Source organism: Gopherus evgoodei, chromosome 19 (genome assembly GCF_007399415.2).
Source record: "Gopherus evgoodei ecotype Sinaloan lineage chromosome 19, rGopEvg1_v1.p, whole genome shotgun sequence".
Taxonomy (NCBI): domain Eukaryota; kingdom Metazoa; phylum Chordata; order Testudines; family Testudinidae; genus Gopherus; species Gopherus evgoodei.
Genome location: NC_044340.1, coordinates 10,953,919 through 10,972,321, shown reverse-complemented (window position 1 = coordinate 10,972,321; position 18,403 = coordinate 10,953,919). Strand labels below are relative to the sequence as shown.

The window sequence follows — 18,403 nt, the reverse complement described above, 5'->3', positions numbered from 1 at the left end:
ACTGCAGAAGTGAACTACCTGGTCACCTTTCTGAGGGAATGCATCCCCAGAATGCAGGTTACAGAGAGAGCCTGGAATTACTTGTACATCCTGATACATTCCAGATTCCCTGTGAGATTGCATTGGCAAGTCCCTGTTTAACAGACTAAATTTCTCACCTGCTGTCTGGGATCGGGCCACCATCAATTAATTTATTTGCAAATTAAAAAAAAGAGAGAGAGAGAGAGAGAAATTATGGATTGTGTTGGAGATTGTTCAGAGGAGATTTGCACCAAGAGGGACTATCACAATAATTAAAAAAGGATAAACTCTATAAACAGAGCTAGATGGGTGTAGAGCAGCTGTTTGACTTGGAACGCTGGGAATGGAAATTTGGTTAGCATTTGGCATTTGAGGGGCATTAATCTTTGGCTCTTTTTCCCCCCCTTGTATTTTAAATCATAAATCACTTGCCTGGGCAAAGTCCTATTTGCTCAAACATCTGCAGCAGGGAGCACACTGGCAAATCCCTGCAGAGCAAAAGCTGTTAGATTGCTTTTCTACTGGGGTCGTTCCAGAGCAGTTTGTTCTTCTTAAGGAACTGGCAATATCGTAAAAAGTTTAATCAGAAACCAAGTGGAAAAAAAACAACAGGTTGGGTGGGAGGAGGTTTCTGTTATAGGCAAGTGCCCTATAGTCCCTTCCAAGACCTTGCTAGCAGTCCAAGCAAAAATGGAACTAGTCTCTTCCTTGCTTTGCTGCCAGGCTGAAACCTGGCTGGAGCTAGGAAGAGGAGCAGAGGGAGATGCAAAGAGGGGCCTATTCTCTCCATAGCACACAGTCTGAACAGCTGGGCTTGCACGCTGACAAAATCTGCAAGGAGAAGGGGATATAATCCTCTCCCATGGCAGAGCAGTGAATGGCTCACAAGTTCTGTTCAATATCCGCATGCAGCTACCAGGTCAACTGGCTGGCTGATGTGGAATCCAGTGCCAGCAATATGCAGATGACATAAGTCTACCTGTTTTTCACCACCACAGATGACTAAGGCTAAGATATAGTCACAGCTATTTTTGATAAAAGTCACGGACAGGTCATGGGCAATAAATAAAACATTTACAAAAAATACCCATGACTAAATCTCCACTTCTGGGGCCCAGCTGCTCCAGGGGCCCTGCTCCAGTGCTGGGGGTTGACTGCCCCCCGCTGCTGCTCATAGACTCATAGACTCTAGGACTGGAAGGGACCTCGAGAGGTCATCGAGTCCAGTCCCCTGCCCTCATGGCAGGACCAAATACTGTCTAGACCATCCCTGATAGACATTTATCTAACCTACTCTTAAATATCTCCAGAGATGGAGATTCCACAACTTCCCTAGGCAATCTATTCCAGTGTTTAACTACCCTGACAGTTAGGAACTTTTTCCTAATGTCCAACCTAAATCTCCCTTGCTGCAGTTTAAGCCCATTGCTTCTTGTTCTATCATTGGAGGCTAAGGTGAACAAGTTTTCTCCCTCCTCCTGATGACACCCTTTTAGATACCTGAAAACTGCTATCAGGTCCCCTCTCAGTCTTCTCTTTTCAAAACTAAACAAACCCAATTCCTTCAGCCTTCCTTCATAGGTCATGTTCTCAAGACCTTTAATCATTCTTGTTGCTCTTCTCTGGACCCTCTCCAATTTCTCCACATCTTTCTTGAAATGAGGTGCCCAGAACTGGACACAATACTCCAGTTGAGGCCTAACCAGCGCAGAGTAAAGCGGAAGAATGACTTCTCGTGTCTTGTTTACAACACACCTGTTAATGCATCCCAGAATCACGTTTGCTTTTTTTGCAACAGTATCACACTGTTGACTCATATTAAGCTTGTGGTCCACTATGACCCCTAGATCTCTTTCTGCCATACTCCTTCCTAGACAGTCTCTTCCCATTTTGTATGTGTGAAACTGATTGTTCCTTCCTAAGTGGAGCACTTTGCATTTATCTTTATTGAACTTCATTCTGTTTACCTCAGTGCTCCTGGGACCACTCTCTGGATGGCCTCTGGGTGTCCCTGGGACTCCTGCTCCAGCTGCCCCAGGACAGCTGCTGTCCAGGCAGTCCCCAGGGCACCCCCAGGACCACAGCTCAGGCACTCCCCAAAGCCAGCCACACCAGCCAAAAGATACAGTACACTGCAGCACATGGCCTCAGCAACTCAGGCTACTGCCAGCACATCAGACCTGCCCACCACTCCTTATACTGGCCTCCCGTAGAATATTGAATCAAGTACAAGGTCTCGATTGTTATCTGCATGACACTCCCTGGCTTGGGCCCAGAGTATCTAAAAGAGCCACTAAAGTGCAATGATGAAGTGCGCAGTTAACTGCTTTGCTCCTCTGGCACAATGAAACTATTGGCTGTGAGGGTAACGTTTGTCTGTACAGGAGAATGCTTTTTCGCAGGCCAGCCCAAGCCCGGGGAATGATCTGCCCCAAGCACTAAGGCCTATCACAAACCTCACCACTTTTCGCTCCAAGTGCAAGACACCTCTTTTTTACCCTGCTTTCTCCAACCTGAACATGGAGCAGTGTGTGTGTGTGTGTGTGTGTGATAAAATAAAATCCAGAACTAAACATTCCCCTTCACACACATCTCCCTCAGGATAAGGATGAGAGAACGAACACACAACACTCTGAGAGGACCTCAGATACTACGATGATGAGGATACCATAAGCTATAGATACTAGACTAGAACCCAGCTTAGGATACTTCGCCCTAATGGCTGGAGGAGCATCCCTGGTCCTGTCTCTGTGGGCTGGAGAGTTCACATCACAGCAGCTGCTGTTAAACTTTCACATATGTCCCTGCCTTAGGATATCCAGTTCCACCTTTGGGTGCTTCAACTACCTTAAGTACCTATTAAAGCCTACAAATGTCTCCTTGTTTCTCCTTGATGACAGGTTCAGTTCAAGGTCCTCTCCTCCTCCCATTCCAAAGACAAGTGAATGGTACAGACTAGGGTTAGGCCTTTCCTTGCAAATTCCTGTGTTGCCCAGTGCTGTGGCCTGGGATTGGCCACACAGGTATATCCCAGTATGAAGGAACCTTCAGTCTGGGCCAAACTCATCCATGGTGTGAGTGCCACCAAATATGACTGTTAATTAAGGTAGTTCACTTAGGACAGTCAGAGATAAATTCCAGGCTGAAGGAGACCTTCGCTGTCTGACATTAACAATGGTTCCCATTACTCCTTTTTAAATCTGTAGAAGGAAACCAGGCCAGGCGTTAGACTCAGGGTCTTGTACAAGGCTTTCCATCCCTAGATCTTAAAAGACGATAGGGGGACTTATCCCTGTTTTAGAGCTGGGGAAAAGAAGGCACCAAGAGGTGAAGTGACTTTGTCAAGGATACCCAGCAGTTCAGTGGCAGAGCTGGGACTAGACCCCACTTCCTCTAAGTCCGCCCACTCGTTATCCTAGTCTCTAGATCAGAGGTGGGCAACCTCTGGCCTACAGGCTGCATGCAGCCCATCAGGGTAATCTGGTTGTGGACCACGAGACATTTTGCTGACATTGACCATCCACAGGCACAGCCCCCTGCAGTTCACCGTTCCTGGGATGTGCTGGTTGGCCACAGGGACGTGCTGGCCGCTGTTTCCCGCAGCTCCCATTGGCCCGGAACAGCAAAGCGCAGCCACTGGAAGCTGCAGAGGGACGTGCCTGCGGATGGTGAACATCAGCAAAATATCTTGTGGCCGGCAATCAGATTACCTTGATGGATCACATGCGGCCCGCAGGCCACAGGTTGCCCACCACTGCTCTAAACCAAAACTTTTCTGGAAAAACAGGAAGTGAACTTAGTTTTAAGGACAGTGGGTCAGCGTCCCACCATTGAAAGCAGTGGGAGTCAGGTGCCTACATACCTTTGAGAATCTGGGCTAAAGATGTTTTGCTTAGAGTCTGCCATACTTAGCCCCCCTTCCTAGGCTTCAGAGCCTGCGCAGCACCTTCAAAGCACTGTCCACACGGCTATCTTAGAGCCCTCACGCAAGCCCCCCGGCCTTGGATCTGTACCCTTATGTGTACTTCTACACGGCAATAAAAAATCCCATGGCAGTGAGACCCACAGCCCAGGTCAGCTGGGCCCAGGCTGCAGGGCTAAAACTAGAGTGTAGACATTCAGGCTCAGGCCTGGGATCCAGTCAAGCTTGCGTGTCTACACCTTTTTTTAGCCCTGCTGGCCCAAGTCAGCTGACCCAGATTCAGTTGCGATGTTGCATGCCTTTCACTGCTGTGTAGATGTACCCAGCGTGTCTACTCAGGTTCATTAATCAGTATCAAAAGAAAGCATGTCTTCCTGGGAGACTTTACCATGGTCTTATGACAAATAGCTAGCCCTTTTCAAGGGAGGGATAGCTCAGTGGTTTGAGCATTGGCCTGCTACACCCAGGATCATGAGCTCAATTCTTGAGGAGGGGCATTTAGGAATCAGGAGGGGGAAGTGGGGGAGTGGTCCTGCTTTGAGTAAGGGGTTGGAGTACATGACCTTCTGAGGTCTCTTCCAACCCCAATATTCTGTTTTTCTAAAGTAAGTCCCACAATAGCTCAACTGAACTAGATTCTTGGAATTCAATTAAATTTTGCAGTGAAACCCTCCGTGACCTACCATTGCATAACAGGGAACTTCTGTTTGGAAAAGCCACAGCGTCCAGAGTACACAAGAGGTTCTCGTTCATCGTCCTGGTGAAAGCAGGGAAGAATCAGGGACTTTCCTAGAGGTAGTGCCACTAAAGCATATAACACTGAACTCCAAGTTCCTCTCATAAATAAGGGTGACTTTTACCAGGCATACGCCTGAACTTTAATAACCTGAAATATATTCTGGGCTGGTGAGGCAGGAACCCTTAATAACATTTTAGTCTGCTGTCTTGGTGCTTATTGCCATACCATTTTAAGCACGTTCTTTGGCTCAACTGCTTCCCGAAGTAGTTTTTAACAATATTTTAGCAGCCTAAGCTGTCTCAGGAAGCTAAGGAACACTTGTTGCTGGAAATAATGTTTTCCTCGGTAACATCTCTGCATCATTGTGACATGTTTAAACATTAAAAAATTGTTTTGTATGTAGCTTGTTTTTAAATTGGAGCAAAAGCATAAATTTTGGATGAGGGGGGCTTGGCAAGAGTGGAGTTTTGTGCGTATGGGTGGTTTGTTTTTCTTTTTTGCCTGAGTAAGTGGTGTGAAATATTCCAGGTGAATCATCCAATGACATTACAGTCTGGAGTGCTGGGAAGCAGCATTTCTTAACATGCTTTAATTGCTTTTTGCCAGGGCCAGGGATATTTATGGATTAGGAGATTGCCGAGTTATTTATTAGATGGAGTATCTGGGGATAGACTAATATAAATCACTTAGGCTGGTATTGAATATATCAGACGCTCAGTAATTTAAAAAGCTTTAATAAAAATGCTAAAATATGAGACTTGTCTTTAGCTGTAATGAGACTCAGTTATCATGTTTTTATCAGCAATTTTCAGCCCTTTTTTTTTTTTTTTTTTTTTTTTTGCTCAAAGCTGGAAAATGTAGACTTGACCCCCTCCCTATATCTGGCATTTCACAGCATCTGGCCCCAGCCTTTGATCTTGCAGGCATAACGAGTAGCACCTAGACATCTTGATCTACGGGTGCAAAATCAGAAGCTGTTCCTGAAAGTCACACTCACATAGGGAGCTCTAGGTCTGGCCATCAGGCCTCCAGGCCAGTCCAGGAAGTCTAGCTCTGCAGGGCACTTCTCTACATCCCTGTAGTCTCCGTCTGAAAGGCATTCTCTCTTTCTGCGTATTCGAAGCTGGAAGGAAGTTTCACCACATGCCCATGCAGCCTGCTTTAGCCATGCAACATGAGAACAGAGCTTCTACCTCTAACTACTATCTCAGCCTTTTTATTTTCTACTTCAGAGATCTTCCTGCTGTTACAGACCCAAACTATCCATTCTAGGGCAGATGTTGCCCTTTTATTACCCACCCAAGTTGGCTTCAGCCCACACCCATGGGTGTTTCCTGCATGATTGGGCTACTCATAGAATAAGCCCACCTACTTTCTGCTCCGATTTCATCCCACATGGAGACTTGGGCGTCCACATCTTTTTCAGATAAATTAAAGGCAATGAATAATTCTCTACTCCTGCTCTCCTTCCCCTCCATTAGCTATTTCCCGAATGGTCCTATGACTAATGCTGCTGGCCGTTGGTAAACAGGGAATGTCTCAATGCCTCTAGCCTTGATTAGGATTCTTGCATCCCTGCTACACCAGCTCCACTCACACCTGTCTGCTGGTGGCAAGAAATCATCATTCCAGCCTGGAGAATAGGCGCTGGGGGAGGGGAGCAAGGGATGGTGATGGGGTGAAGAGAAGGCAGAGGAGCAAGGAGGATGCAGGACACACGAGCTGGAAGAAATTGCAGAGGGATAATAGGGTAGGGGAAGGAGAGAGAGAAAGCAGTAGCAGCAGGAAAGAGAGGGTCAAGACTGAAGTAAGAGAAGGAGGAGCTGGTACTAAAGCAAAGGGGAGTTAGTGAGACAGTTGAACAAGCAGGTGCTAATAGGATAGGAGTGAGGTGGCAGTGCCAGGTCTTAGATGGTAACAGGGCCTTTCATCTCAAGGTTAGTGGTTCAGATCCAGCCCAGGTTAATGGCCTGAAGTGCCTGCTCTGTATGAAATTAATTTGCCATCGGCCTGTTTCTGAGTGTGCATGTCACAAAATCACCACTGTGACAGGACCTGGCCAGGAGGCTCAGCAGAGGCAAAAAAGGGAGCAGACTAGAGAGACTCACGTTAGGGTGGGAGGATGTGGGGGGAGAGGATTTCCAGTCTCCGGAGCCATCAAGTCAGTACCTTGCCCAACAGACACTGGGAAGAGAGCCAAGGTAGATGCCAGGGAAAGGATGGGCAAGAAGTAACCTCTTGTTCTTCAGTGTGTAATAGACTCTATGCCTTGTGCACATTAAGACTAGGGAAACTGTGACTAAGTCTATAAATAAACATGCCAGGAGATGCTCTGTAAACAATCATTATAAACCACCAGAGCAAAGCGCGAGTAGTTTGTGATGTCATCAGCATCATGGCATGTATTTATATCCTTGTAATTCATAATCATTTGTTCTCATTCCCTATCATCTCTCTCCACAAAATACAACACAGGGGCGAGACGCAATCATAAATATAACAGGATCTGAGCTGACATGACATGATATAAAGCAGCAGGGTTCTGGGTGCTGCTGCCCAAGGGCAGGAATTTAGCTGTGCACTGCATAATGCAAACCTCTCGGCAGACTCGCAACCTCAAAGGAGTATAGCATTCCTAGGAGTTAGGTGTAACCAGGCTCAGAGTCCTACTGTGCTAGGAGCGGTATGTATTCAAGAGACAGTCCCTGCCCGAAAGAACATACCATGCAAGGGCTAAACTGTGGCACTAACACATTGCCTCCTCTATGCAGGATGGATCACAGTTACCTGTGCTTGAATGGAAGTTTATCTTCTATGCATGGCCATGTAATCCTGGATAATCTTCTTCATTTAAATATAAACCACAAAACTATTCAGTCATGCCGCGCTCCTTATACAGTGCCTTTAATGGACTCCAGTCCAGCCCTGGCAGAGACCACCCATACTCTCCTTGAACTAACATCTTCCTTCCCTGCTTTATGGTGGGAGCGAAAGATACCAAGGACATAATCACTTCCATAGCAACCAGCTTTGAAGGCGCAAACAGGAGCTTATGATTTCAGGTGGGGAATAAACAGCAGAGACACAGATGAATCCTTGAAGAACATGTTTTCACGCCAGTGTCCTTTGTAATAAAGAGCCAGTGGAGAGAAATATAGAATATTTAGGATGGAGGGGGCTGAATAATTTCCTCTTCGGATATTTTTCAGCTTGCCATGAGACGTCAGCCATCCTTTAAATCTGCCAGGCTTTACATCGCCAGCAGCAGAGTGGGGCGTGAAAACGAAAGATCTTTCCCGGGGTGATTTCAGGGCATCGTGAACAGCTTTTAATTCTTCCTGCTCCCAGCAGTTGGGAGGGAAGTGTCAGAATTGAGCCTCCGCATGGCAAGAGATCTTCCCTCCAACCACCCACTGCTTTGCAGCACCACAGAATGAAGCTTTCTTAAATGAACGTTTTGAATAACCTGCCTGGTTAGCTAGGTGCTTGTCTTCATTGCTGTAGTGTCTGAGGGGCCCACAAACTTAAAGGAAGTTATCCTCACCAACTCCCTGTGGGCAGAGCCATAAGGGCAAGCTGAGGCCCAGAGAGAGAGCATTGCCATCCCTTGAAATGTTACTGCATCTCGGCATATTTGGTGTTTTACTTACAGCCCCAGCTCTTGGAGCCAAGGGATTATGGTGGGGAATCTCAAACAGAAAACCTAGACCTCATGGGAGTGAAGAAAAGCTTGAAATGCAGGCACCCAAAAGGCTCAGAACCACCCCCCCACCGCACATACACATTCTCTCTCTCTCTCTCTCAAAATAATGCTTCAGCTTCCTCATCTGTACAACTCTTGCCTTTTTGAACATTTGGGATTCACAAAACAGGATTAAGGCCTCAGTGGCCTTTACGTCTGGAGGCCTCCATCTTTGGCTGCCCAATTTAAGGCCTAGTTTTCACATGCAGTGGTTCTCAGCCAGGGGTATGCAGAGGTCTTCCAGCTCCCACAGGCTGGTCCTTGGAGCTGTTGATTCTTAGCAACTTTGGGTGCTTCAGGTTTGGGCATAAAACATCAGGGGTCCCTTCTGAAAAGTTTGGCCTGAGTGATTGCCCAGGGTCATGGCTGAGCTGGAAACCGAATTCAGTGCCCACTCCAGCTTCCTGGTTCCTTTTCTGACCAGTCTCTTGTTTGTTTATTTGGATTGCTACATTTAATAACCTCTCCAAAATGTCTAGGAACTCCTGACTCCACACGTAGATAGCAGCTTGAACCTAGAACTAAACCAGTTACTACTGTGAAGCCTTGTCTACTTAAGGGCTTCCCTCCCATCTAACCAGGAGCACACCCTCCCCAGCAATATGAAAAGTGTAAGGGGGTTGTGACCCTTTTCTCAGCAGCCTTACTTGACCCCCATATTGAGAAACTCTGCCCTTTTAAATTCCTTTCACCCCACACAGACCAAGCCCCATTTTCTGCAGTAATTTCTTTGACAGCTTCCATAGGAGGGATTGAACCAGTGATTTTGAGAGCTTAAAGTATGAGTGCTAAAGCTTGAGCTATAGAGCCAGTGCTGTAAAACTTGACAGCCCCCTCCCTTAAGTCAGGCTTGGGCCGCTCTGGGATGCTGTTTTGAAGGTTGTTTCTTTAAGAGGCACGGGAAACAGAAATTAGGCTTGCTGATGAGAGAGAAGGGTCAGGAAGCAGGAGAGCTTTGAAGTCTGGCTGTTGTGTTTGCTAGGTGAGACATGAGTTTGCCATTAGGTGTAGAACATCATTGCAAGCCTCTTAGAGAGCCAGGCAGCGATGAATCAACAAATAGCTTTGATGGGCTCAAATCATGAAGGGATGAGGATAATCCCTGCATGATCTCAGGACTGGGCTGTGGGAATGGGTCTTCTAGTATGGTCTCCACAACCTGAGGACTTGTGGTGGTGTTGTAGCCCTGGATGCCTAGCCAGTGCCGTAACACTGAACTCAGAAGCAGGCAGACTGCAAGGCAGACAGGGCCTGAATTCCCAGGGCAAGAACGGAGTCACACGGCTGCTTTAAAGGTAACAGCTGAAAGGGACTTGAGTGCTCCTTCTCTATGAGTAGCTGAGCAAGGGGATGGAGGCTCTGGGAGGGGAGAGAGTCATCTGAAAAGACCATCTCAGGCTTTCCATTTTCAGGTGGACAGGGCAGGGAATTGTGCTACTCCCAAGCACTCTATGGCAGGGAGGGTACTAGGTGGCTGAGGTCCTGGACAGTGTCCCAAATCAAATCAACAGGGTGTGGTTTGAGAAAAAAAAACCCTTCCCACTCTGTGCATGGACAGAGCCACATCAGTAACTGCCTATACATGGACAGGGATTTAAAAACCAAGTCAGCAAATTTAAAAAGCCTACAGACCTGGGTTACAAACCCAACAGCAAACAGACAAGGCTCATAAGCAGCAAGAGCAGCACCCTAGAGCAAATGAGCTGAGCATTAAAAATAATAATAATAAACAATTATAATTAGGAAAAGAAGGGGCAGGGAAAATCTAGTCTTCCATTCCATCTCTTTCCCCTTTCTTAAAACATGATCTGCAGACTGTAAATCTTGCAGGGCACAAGCCTGTTTTCCCACCTGTCTGCAGAGCACTTGTGGGTCCCATGTAGCACTCACAGGCAGTAACTGTAGCTAGGGCCTGATCCATAGTCAATAGAAATTCCACTGACTTCAGGCCCTAAAAGCATCCAGGGGTTATATTCTGCCAGTGAGAGATCCCTGGGCCAAGCTGTGAAATCTCATTCTACAGTGATGAGATCTGGAGGTTTGTTTCGGATTCATCTCTGATCACTATAAAATGTGCTTTATGTGATGAGCCCAGACAGGTTTCATTTGTGTAAACTAATTCCTCAATGCTCTACCGAGGAATGTTTGGTAGCAGTGGCATGTTTTTGTTGTAGTAAGTTGACTGCTCTGTGCTATTAAAACTTTGCAAGAAGACAGAGAATTTCAAACTGTGGGATGTGTAAACCGGCTGGATGCAAATGGCCAAGCTCCTACAGCATCCAGCATGTCTCTTTTGGAAACAAAGGGTACTTGGAAAGTAGGTGGATTCCCTTCTGGATGGTGGGATATATCAGTGCTTTTAAACATGCCTTGGACTGTGGAATGAGGCTGCAGCTCCTGAGTGGGGGCAGCATGCACGAGGAGGCCTTTGAACAACTGGTATTGTGTTAACACTTCAGTAGAGACTTCCCAAGTGTAGCAGGGAAAGCACTAGGAATGTGGTTTACTCCAAACTCTCTGAGCCTGCATAATTCAGCCTTGAGCCACTTCAGACATGCTGTACCAGAGTGAAAGAGTTGACATTGCCAAGTATTAAGGATGCTGCCTTGTGTATGTGCATGGCAAAGCCTTGGATCAGACACAGTTCTTTTGAATTTCTCCTCATTCTCTCTCTCTCTCTCTCTCTCTCTCTCTTTTCTTCTAGTTCCTCCCCAGATTATAAACATCTCCTCTGACATCACAGTGAATGAAGGTAGCAGTGTAACTCTCATGTGTCTGGCCTTTGGGAGACCAGAGCCTACGGTGACATGGAAGCACCTGTCTGGAAAAGGTAAGAGGATGCCTTGAGATGGACACTGGGGCTTCAGGCATCTGCGATGGTTCTGAACAGATACACTAAAATGCAGTAGGGGAATAGCCACAGGAGAGAGTGCTCAGTTTTTCTTCCTGTGTATTTCTCTCTCTTTGCACCTTTGCCCTTAGTCCTTGGTTCCTGATAGTATTCCTGGAATTGTAGTGATGGAATGGCACCAGGAGAGCAGGAGGCAGGCTTCATAGGATCTTTGTGGGGTTCTGCCTGATTTGCTGTGTGGCAAGTAACTCCTCTGTGCCTCAGTTTCCCTATGTGTAAAATGGCCATCATGGCACTTGCGTGGGACAGTTACTTAACCTCACCATACCTCAGAGACACTGTAAGGCGTAATGTTTTTAAAAAGATTTGAGGTCTGTGGCTGAAAGAGGCTAAATAAACACAAAGTCATAATTATTTAGATGTTTGTTTCTTGGGTGAGGCTTCGAAGCTCCTGCTTAGCAAGGGGGAGGGATTGGCTCCCAGAATGGGCTGAGGGACGAGGAATTATTATTCGTAACAATAATATGCTGGATGTTGCTAGCCCCTTCTGTCCCAGCATCCCGAAGCATTTTACAGACACTAATGAATGAAGCCCCTTTATCCCCTGGAGACACAGGGTCAGTGCCATGTGTACAAAGGGGGAAATTGAGGCACGGAGCAGTGAAGTGACTTGCCCAAGGATACACACAAAGTCAGTGCTGGGGGTGAAACCCTGGAATCCCAATTCTCAGTCTTCTGCTTTAATCACTAGACCTCGCTCTTTGCTTACAACTCTGACTGTTGGGTTGTTTTATAGGTTATTCTCTGTGTATTCATAAACCTACTGAATATTGTACCTCTATGATGCTTCCCGGGAGTACCCAGGGCTGGGTGGCACCTTGCTACCACCTGCCCTTAGTGTATCTGTGCCTGTTGTGGGTCTGCTCTCCAATAGCACTGGTCATGGCAAACACAAGCCTCCCCTCTTGGCCTTGTAGGCCCTGCTGTCACAGTCCGAGCCCAGAGCCCTCCGAGCATCTCCCTGGACCGTCCAGCCCGTGGTCCTCTGGAAATTTGCAGTATTCATTACGCTGCTGCTTCCAAAGAAAGAGGACAGCCCAGCTGACCAGTTCCACATAAATCTGCTTAAATCGTGGCACTTAGATTAGTTTATAGTGACAGCAAGTATAAAATTATTTAACAAAGCACAGAGATTCAAATTGTAGCAAGTAGAAGTCTTGGAAACAAACTGTTACAAAATCAGATCATAACACACACTCTAGCGCCTAGATTTAATTAACCAGATAGTCTCCTGTTGAGTAGAGAATTGCTCACCCAGAGTCCCTGCAGTACTTTACAGCCAGGCTGGCTGCGAGCCTCTTTCATGAGACATGAATATGGTCAGTTTGCTTCCTAGGTGAAGGATTTTGTGTGTTGCTTTGCACGCTAAGATATACCAGACCTATCCTTTGTCTTTTTCATAAACAGGTAACCCCTCTCCCCATTGTTTGTTTCTTCCAGTAGAATTCCTTTCTTGTCGATTGTACAATCTCTCAATTTGCACCTGGGTCAGTATGCAAATAAGTGTACAATATACAAGTGGCCAGACAGGGAGATTGGTGTCAGTTACTTCCTGCCTGACAGGAACACCTCCAAGACACATCACTTCCTAGTGAGCTGCTGTAACCCCAAGGCTTGAAGAACATCATTTTCTGTATAGGTACATAACTCCTTAAACATGATCCGTACATACGTTTTGCAATGATTATGGGAAACTGACTCTCAGAAACTTCCCATACCACCCTTCACTGGGCTATTATGCCAATATCTGACCCAGGCATCCTTGTACAACCTTATGCACTCTGTTCCCTCTGCCAGTTGGCACCCAGGGACTCTTCGGTCACAACCACCAATGTGAACATTGAGAATGCTCCACCACAGTCATGAATGCATGTGCACATGTGTAAGTTGACATGCGCGCACACACAAACACACACACAAGTTCTCTAATTCCTCCTTTTGATGAATTGGGGAGTTAAAAATATGAGCAATCATGGGCAATCAACACATCATGTTGCTTTTCTACCTTTGACATGGCCTGGCAGCTGCATCCACTTTACTATGAATCATGAAGCATAATTTTTTAACTATGGTTCACACCGCTAGATGCTCCGTGTCTTAGCACAGCAGGAAACCTAAGTAAAAGGACAATGTCACTTTAGAACTCATGTAAGTAAAGGGCTAACAGCTCTGACTGGAGGTGATGTACAGAGTGAATAGGAGCTGTACAACCTGCATCCACCCAGCTCTGCCGAAGTATCTAAAACAGTCCTGACCTGCAGCTCAAATCCTGCTACGCCGGTCCTATACCCCATGCACCTCTGCAGCTGCATCTCATTTCTTGACCTGGAGCATAATTCTAATTTCTCGCCAGAGTCCTGAAATGGCAGCTGTCAGGCAGTGACTGATGGGGTGGCTTTGCGTCATGTGTTTGACTGCAGTATTTAAACCCAGCACACTAATTTTCACGATGTCTATGCTGGCAACTGAATGAAAAAACTTTTGTCTTTCACCTCCAGCCCCAGGAAGACAAAAGTTTTGCCATGACGGTGTGAACAGCATGTTGTCAGCAGCTGACAACGCAAACGTCGCTCGTTGGGGGGTAGACATTTTTGTCGGCAGGAGAACCGATAAACAGCGGCTACCCTGCATGACTTTTAAAAGCGGTGCAGTCTAGGCATAGCCTTTCACTCCTAAGTAAGCTTGGGTCCCCGATCTCTGTGGGCAGGATACAAATGACTTGTGCTGAGACTTAGGAGATCTGGGTTCAAGTACCTCCTCTTCTCCCTGTGTGACTTTAGGTAACTCACGTCGCTGCTCTCTGCCTCGGTTTCCCCATTTGTAAAATAGGAAATCTAAGATTTCCATTCATCTAGCCTTTGTCTTCTCTGTAGAGGCTTCAGTGCAGGGGCTGCCTCTGTACAGCATCTAGCACTACAGAACCCCAGTCTTGCTTGGAAGCTCTGGTTACTATTGTAATACAAATAATCATCATCCTAATTGCCATCGGTGGTGTTTGCTCAGATCCTGCGGCAGGAGAATAGGACTCCTGCGTGTCAATCCCCATCTCCAGAGAGGAAAGAGGGGTTCGTTCATCGGTTAATTGAGCTGTTGTGCTCTTCCTCCTCATAGTACTGTGTTTTTCAGGCCAGAATGCGGGCTGGTGGATCTGAAGCATTTGGAGTCACAAATGCATTTGATATTGATGCCTGCCTTTGGGTATCCAGTAGGCTTTCAGAGGCACGTAAGCAGGAGCAGGAGAATGCCTCCCTTCCAAGTGAAGGCTGCTAATGGCAACATTGTCTCACTTTCAAACAAGGGCCATGGCCCACGATCAGGAAGCACAAAGTACCCGATTCTGATCCCATGCATACTGGTGTAAATCGAGAGTAACTCCACTGATCTCAATGGAATGATGCCAGGGTGACACTGATGTAAGAAGAGATTCAAGGCTGGTTCTGTCTTCAGCGGTTCTTACTGAGCATGACCTGGGCTACATTGGCCAGTGATGCCCAGATGATGTCTCCTCGCCAGCTTTGGGGCAGTGTGGGTGGATTTTAAAAAGGGCTGAATCAGACTTAGCATTGCACTTACATAAGCTAGTCAGTTATATCAGCTAGGCAGATCTCATGCTTCTTGATTAAGGTGATCACTTCAGGGGTAAGGAAAAGATTTCCTCGTCTTTATCCCCAGCATTGTGTAATTGGCCAGGTATCTATATAGTGGGGTGGATCAGCAACCTTGTTTTAAAACACTGGGTCCTGACCACTGCCGGAGCCTTGGTATTGAACTAGACGGACCAGTGATGCACTGACTCCTGGGTTTACATTATCTACTTTATTTGTACTCATGGATGTCTCCCAGTTGTAACAAATTGCTTTCTGTATAGCTACACGTGAAGGAGGGAGACATATGTTAACATTGTGTGTGGAAGCTCAGCCGCATGCCTGAATCTGTATGGCTAAGTCCGTCCCTTTCCAGTTCTATGAAAACTTGGCAGTAGCAATACGACTGATACAGTTCTTAGATGTGCTATGTCTGTTAGGCCAAATTCTGGCCTCTGTTATACACCCCAATGGCTTCCTTAGGGATGTATTGGAGGGGAGTTTGGCCCAATGTCTGTTTAGTGGGTTCAACTGTCTAAGTAGATTTAGTTCTTATAAAAGATGCTAGAGTGATGGTCCTGGAGACAAAAGTTCCCTATTTATCTAAAGAGCATCAGCAGTGTAGTGTGGTATTCCCCATGACATCCTGCCAATATATCTCAGCCCTTCCCTGGCAGAACTTCCCTAGGGGTGAGAGAGGAATTCAGCTTCCATGTCCCATTCAGCGGTTGCTCACACTGCCATGACTGTCAACAAGGGGCTGGTAAATGCCAATGGTTTTTCTGCTGTTGACCAAGAACTGGACTGATTCCCTCAGACTACCAAACGTTCATCTGGGGACAGCTACAGGAACGAGCTAGTCTCTTAGAGGTGAAAGCCTTTGTCTCATGTTACCAGTGGTGCAAATAGAATTCATTTCTTAGCAGTATGCTGCACCAGCTAAATGGGGGGGCGGCTGTACAGACCCCAGACAGGAGACGCTAGATGCAGCTGCGTGGAAGGGATGGGGGCAGGGCTAGGGGCGGTACAGCCGCGATGGAGGAGCTGCCGGCACGGGACCACCTGGCAGCCCCACATTCTGCTCCTCCTGTGGCTTTCCAATACGGCGTACCAGCTATAAATATCTTACCAGTACGGCGTACCAGACAGCACCACCCTACTTGCACCACTGCCTCTTACTGAACCATAGAGCTGGCATAATTCTTGCTGTCCTTGTTGAGAACAGAACAGGTGAAAATATTTACCTCTGAGGCACCTGATTTTTCAGCCAAAGGCCTTGCTGCCACTGATGGGACCTACCAAAGCCATATGTCCATCTGCTGCTGACCAGTGGCCCAGTCAGTTTGCTGGCAGTAACACTCGCTTTTGCTCACTCTTGGCTCTCCTGCAATGCTGCTCTAAATCTCCTAGCTCAATTCAGTCATCTTTGCCATGCCTCATGGCAGCCCTGCACCTGCTCCCCAGCTTGCTTTGCATTGAGACCAGCCTCCTTTTAGCTCTTCCCTCCTAAAGTGTCAGGCCAGAGCTGAAAGACATGTGCCTTAAGCACACGGCCACGCAGTATCTATTCCAAGCACCAGCAGGATCCTCTTTCTCTTGACTCTACTTTATTCCAGTGTTCAGGGCTCCTGCTTAGCATATGTTTGCTCTTTCATCTTGTCACTCTGTTACTGATCATTGTAAATCACCTGCTTCTCAGAGTATCCTACCAGACCCTACTTTGGCATGTCTCACCTTTATGTATCCCCCAGTAGCCCATGGAGAATATACTGCCAAAGATCTGGTACTTATTACTTAAACTGCCAGGCAGATGTGGAAGTTTTAGGGTCAATGGGATTGAATAAGGCATGAGAGACAGTGCAAAATATGGCTGTTAACCAGTAATATAGTTTTCAAACTTATAGGCTCATCCATGTCTCCTATACCCTTTCAAAATTAGCCCATCCAGCCGCGGTATATATGTGCACAGCGTAGGTGGAATTATGGGAATAATGCTTGCCACATAAACGAATCATGTACCAGACCATGTATGACAAACATATCAGAAACACACATAGGACGTATACCATAACTGTCAGGGCTACATTTTTACAGTATGTGTATTGGTAGATATGTTACATGCTTTCGGCATGAATTGTACATGTGTGTTGGCATGCTTGCTTTCTGTACTTTGGAACATTTGTTACATGCATTTTGGTATGCATGTTGTATACTAAATTGCTTTCTCAGATTACACCATTGTAACTCTAAAGTAACTAATAGTGTTATTTACCTAATATATACTAGAGGTAAACTGGTGTTAATTGAGAGAAGAATTTAATGTATGACAAAGATGCCAACATACACAGAACACACATGCAAAGTGTGTGTAAGACATGTTCCAAATTACACAAAGCACCTGATTCATGCCAAAGACATGTAGCATATCTACTGACATATGTACAGCATAAACACACAACGAAACGTTGGTAATGTGTAGCAAAATGTGTATTATATATGTACAGAACCATTACTCTCTGTACTAAAGCATAATCGGTGCAAAACACAATACATATAACAAGTGCGGATGTATAACACCCAAACCAATTTCTCTCTGCAACCAGTGAAGAAAGACATCTTTACAAATGCTTGAAATCCCCAGTATGTATTTAGTTGATCCTAAATACATATTTATATAAGCCTGAAGATCTTTTTGAAGGCATCTTGGCTTCTGGTAAATGCTTTAACTCACTTTTTGTAGACCGTACATGGAAAGATTTAAAAAAACCAAAACAATAAAAAACCCCAGGGACTTAAATACAGCATTGAAGTCATGACACAAAGGGAAAAATGCTGGGGATATTCCAGGGTCAGACTGACCATCTATGCTCAACTCAGCTGATATCTTTATCTTTTTTGCTTTTGTTTTCATCACTTTGATTTTTTTAACTTCATGTCTTTTGTTCATTTCTGTCCCAGCCTTTAAACACAGAGGCCTTCATTTTCTCAAGGACCTACTGGTCTTGCGTGTCTCTGGTTTTGGGTGTCCAGCTCCAGGGAACTGATTTTCAGAGAATGCTGAACACCTTGCCCTCTGAGAATCAGGCCCTTGAAAAATCTCTCAAGTTGAAAACCCCAAGATTAAGGCCTCAGAAATCACGCGGCACTTTTGAAAATGCCGGTGAGGGTGGCTTTTTATTCCTTTTACTTAATTTTTTCATTTATTTGTTTTGAGACCAATGGAAATCTAGCTGCATGCAAATGTTTCTTCCAAGATATTTCTGTCTCCCTTCCCCTTCCCCTCTTTCAACTACTGAATATCCATTCATAGGCACCAGGTTAGGAAAGCCTTTAAGCACAAGGTTAATTTTAAGCTCATGCTCAAGTCCTTTTGAATTCAATAGGAACACATGCTCAAAGTGAAGAATACACTTACGTGATTTTTTGAGTAGGGAGGCTTTCCTGAACTGGGGCCATAGGGAGGAAGGATGGTCCAATGTTTAGA

The 18,403-nt window shown here is 46.0% G+C and overlaps 1 protein-coding gene across 2 annotated transcripts in view; it reads left to right on the top strand.

The window, feature by feature from the left end:
- The window catches only part of OPCML (opioid binding protein/cell adhesion molecule like), a 724,856-nt gene that overhangs the window by 616,325 nt on the left and 90,128 nt on the right, over positions 1-18,403 (top strand). For both annotated transcript variants that reach the window (XM_030538415.1, XM_030538414.1), the window contains one exon: positions 11,129-11,254. In XM_030538415.1, coding sequence (XP_030394275.1) covers positions 11,129-11,254 — 126 coding nt within the window. The remainder of the gene's footprint in view (positions 1-11,128; positions 11,255-18,403) is intronic.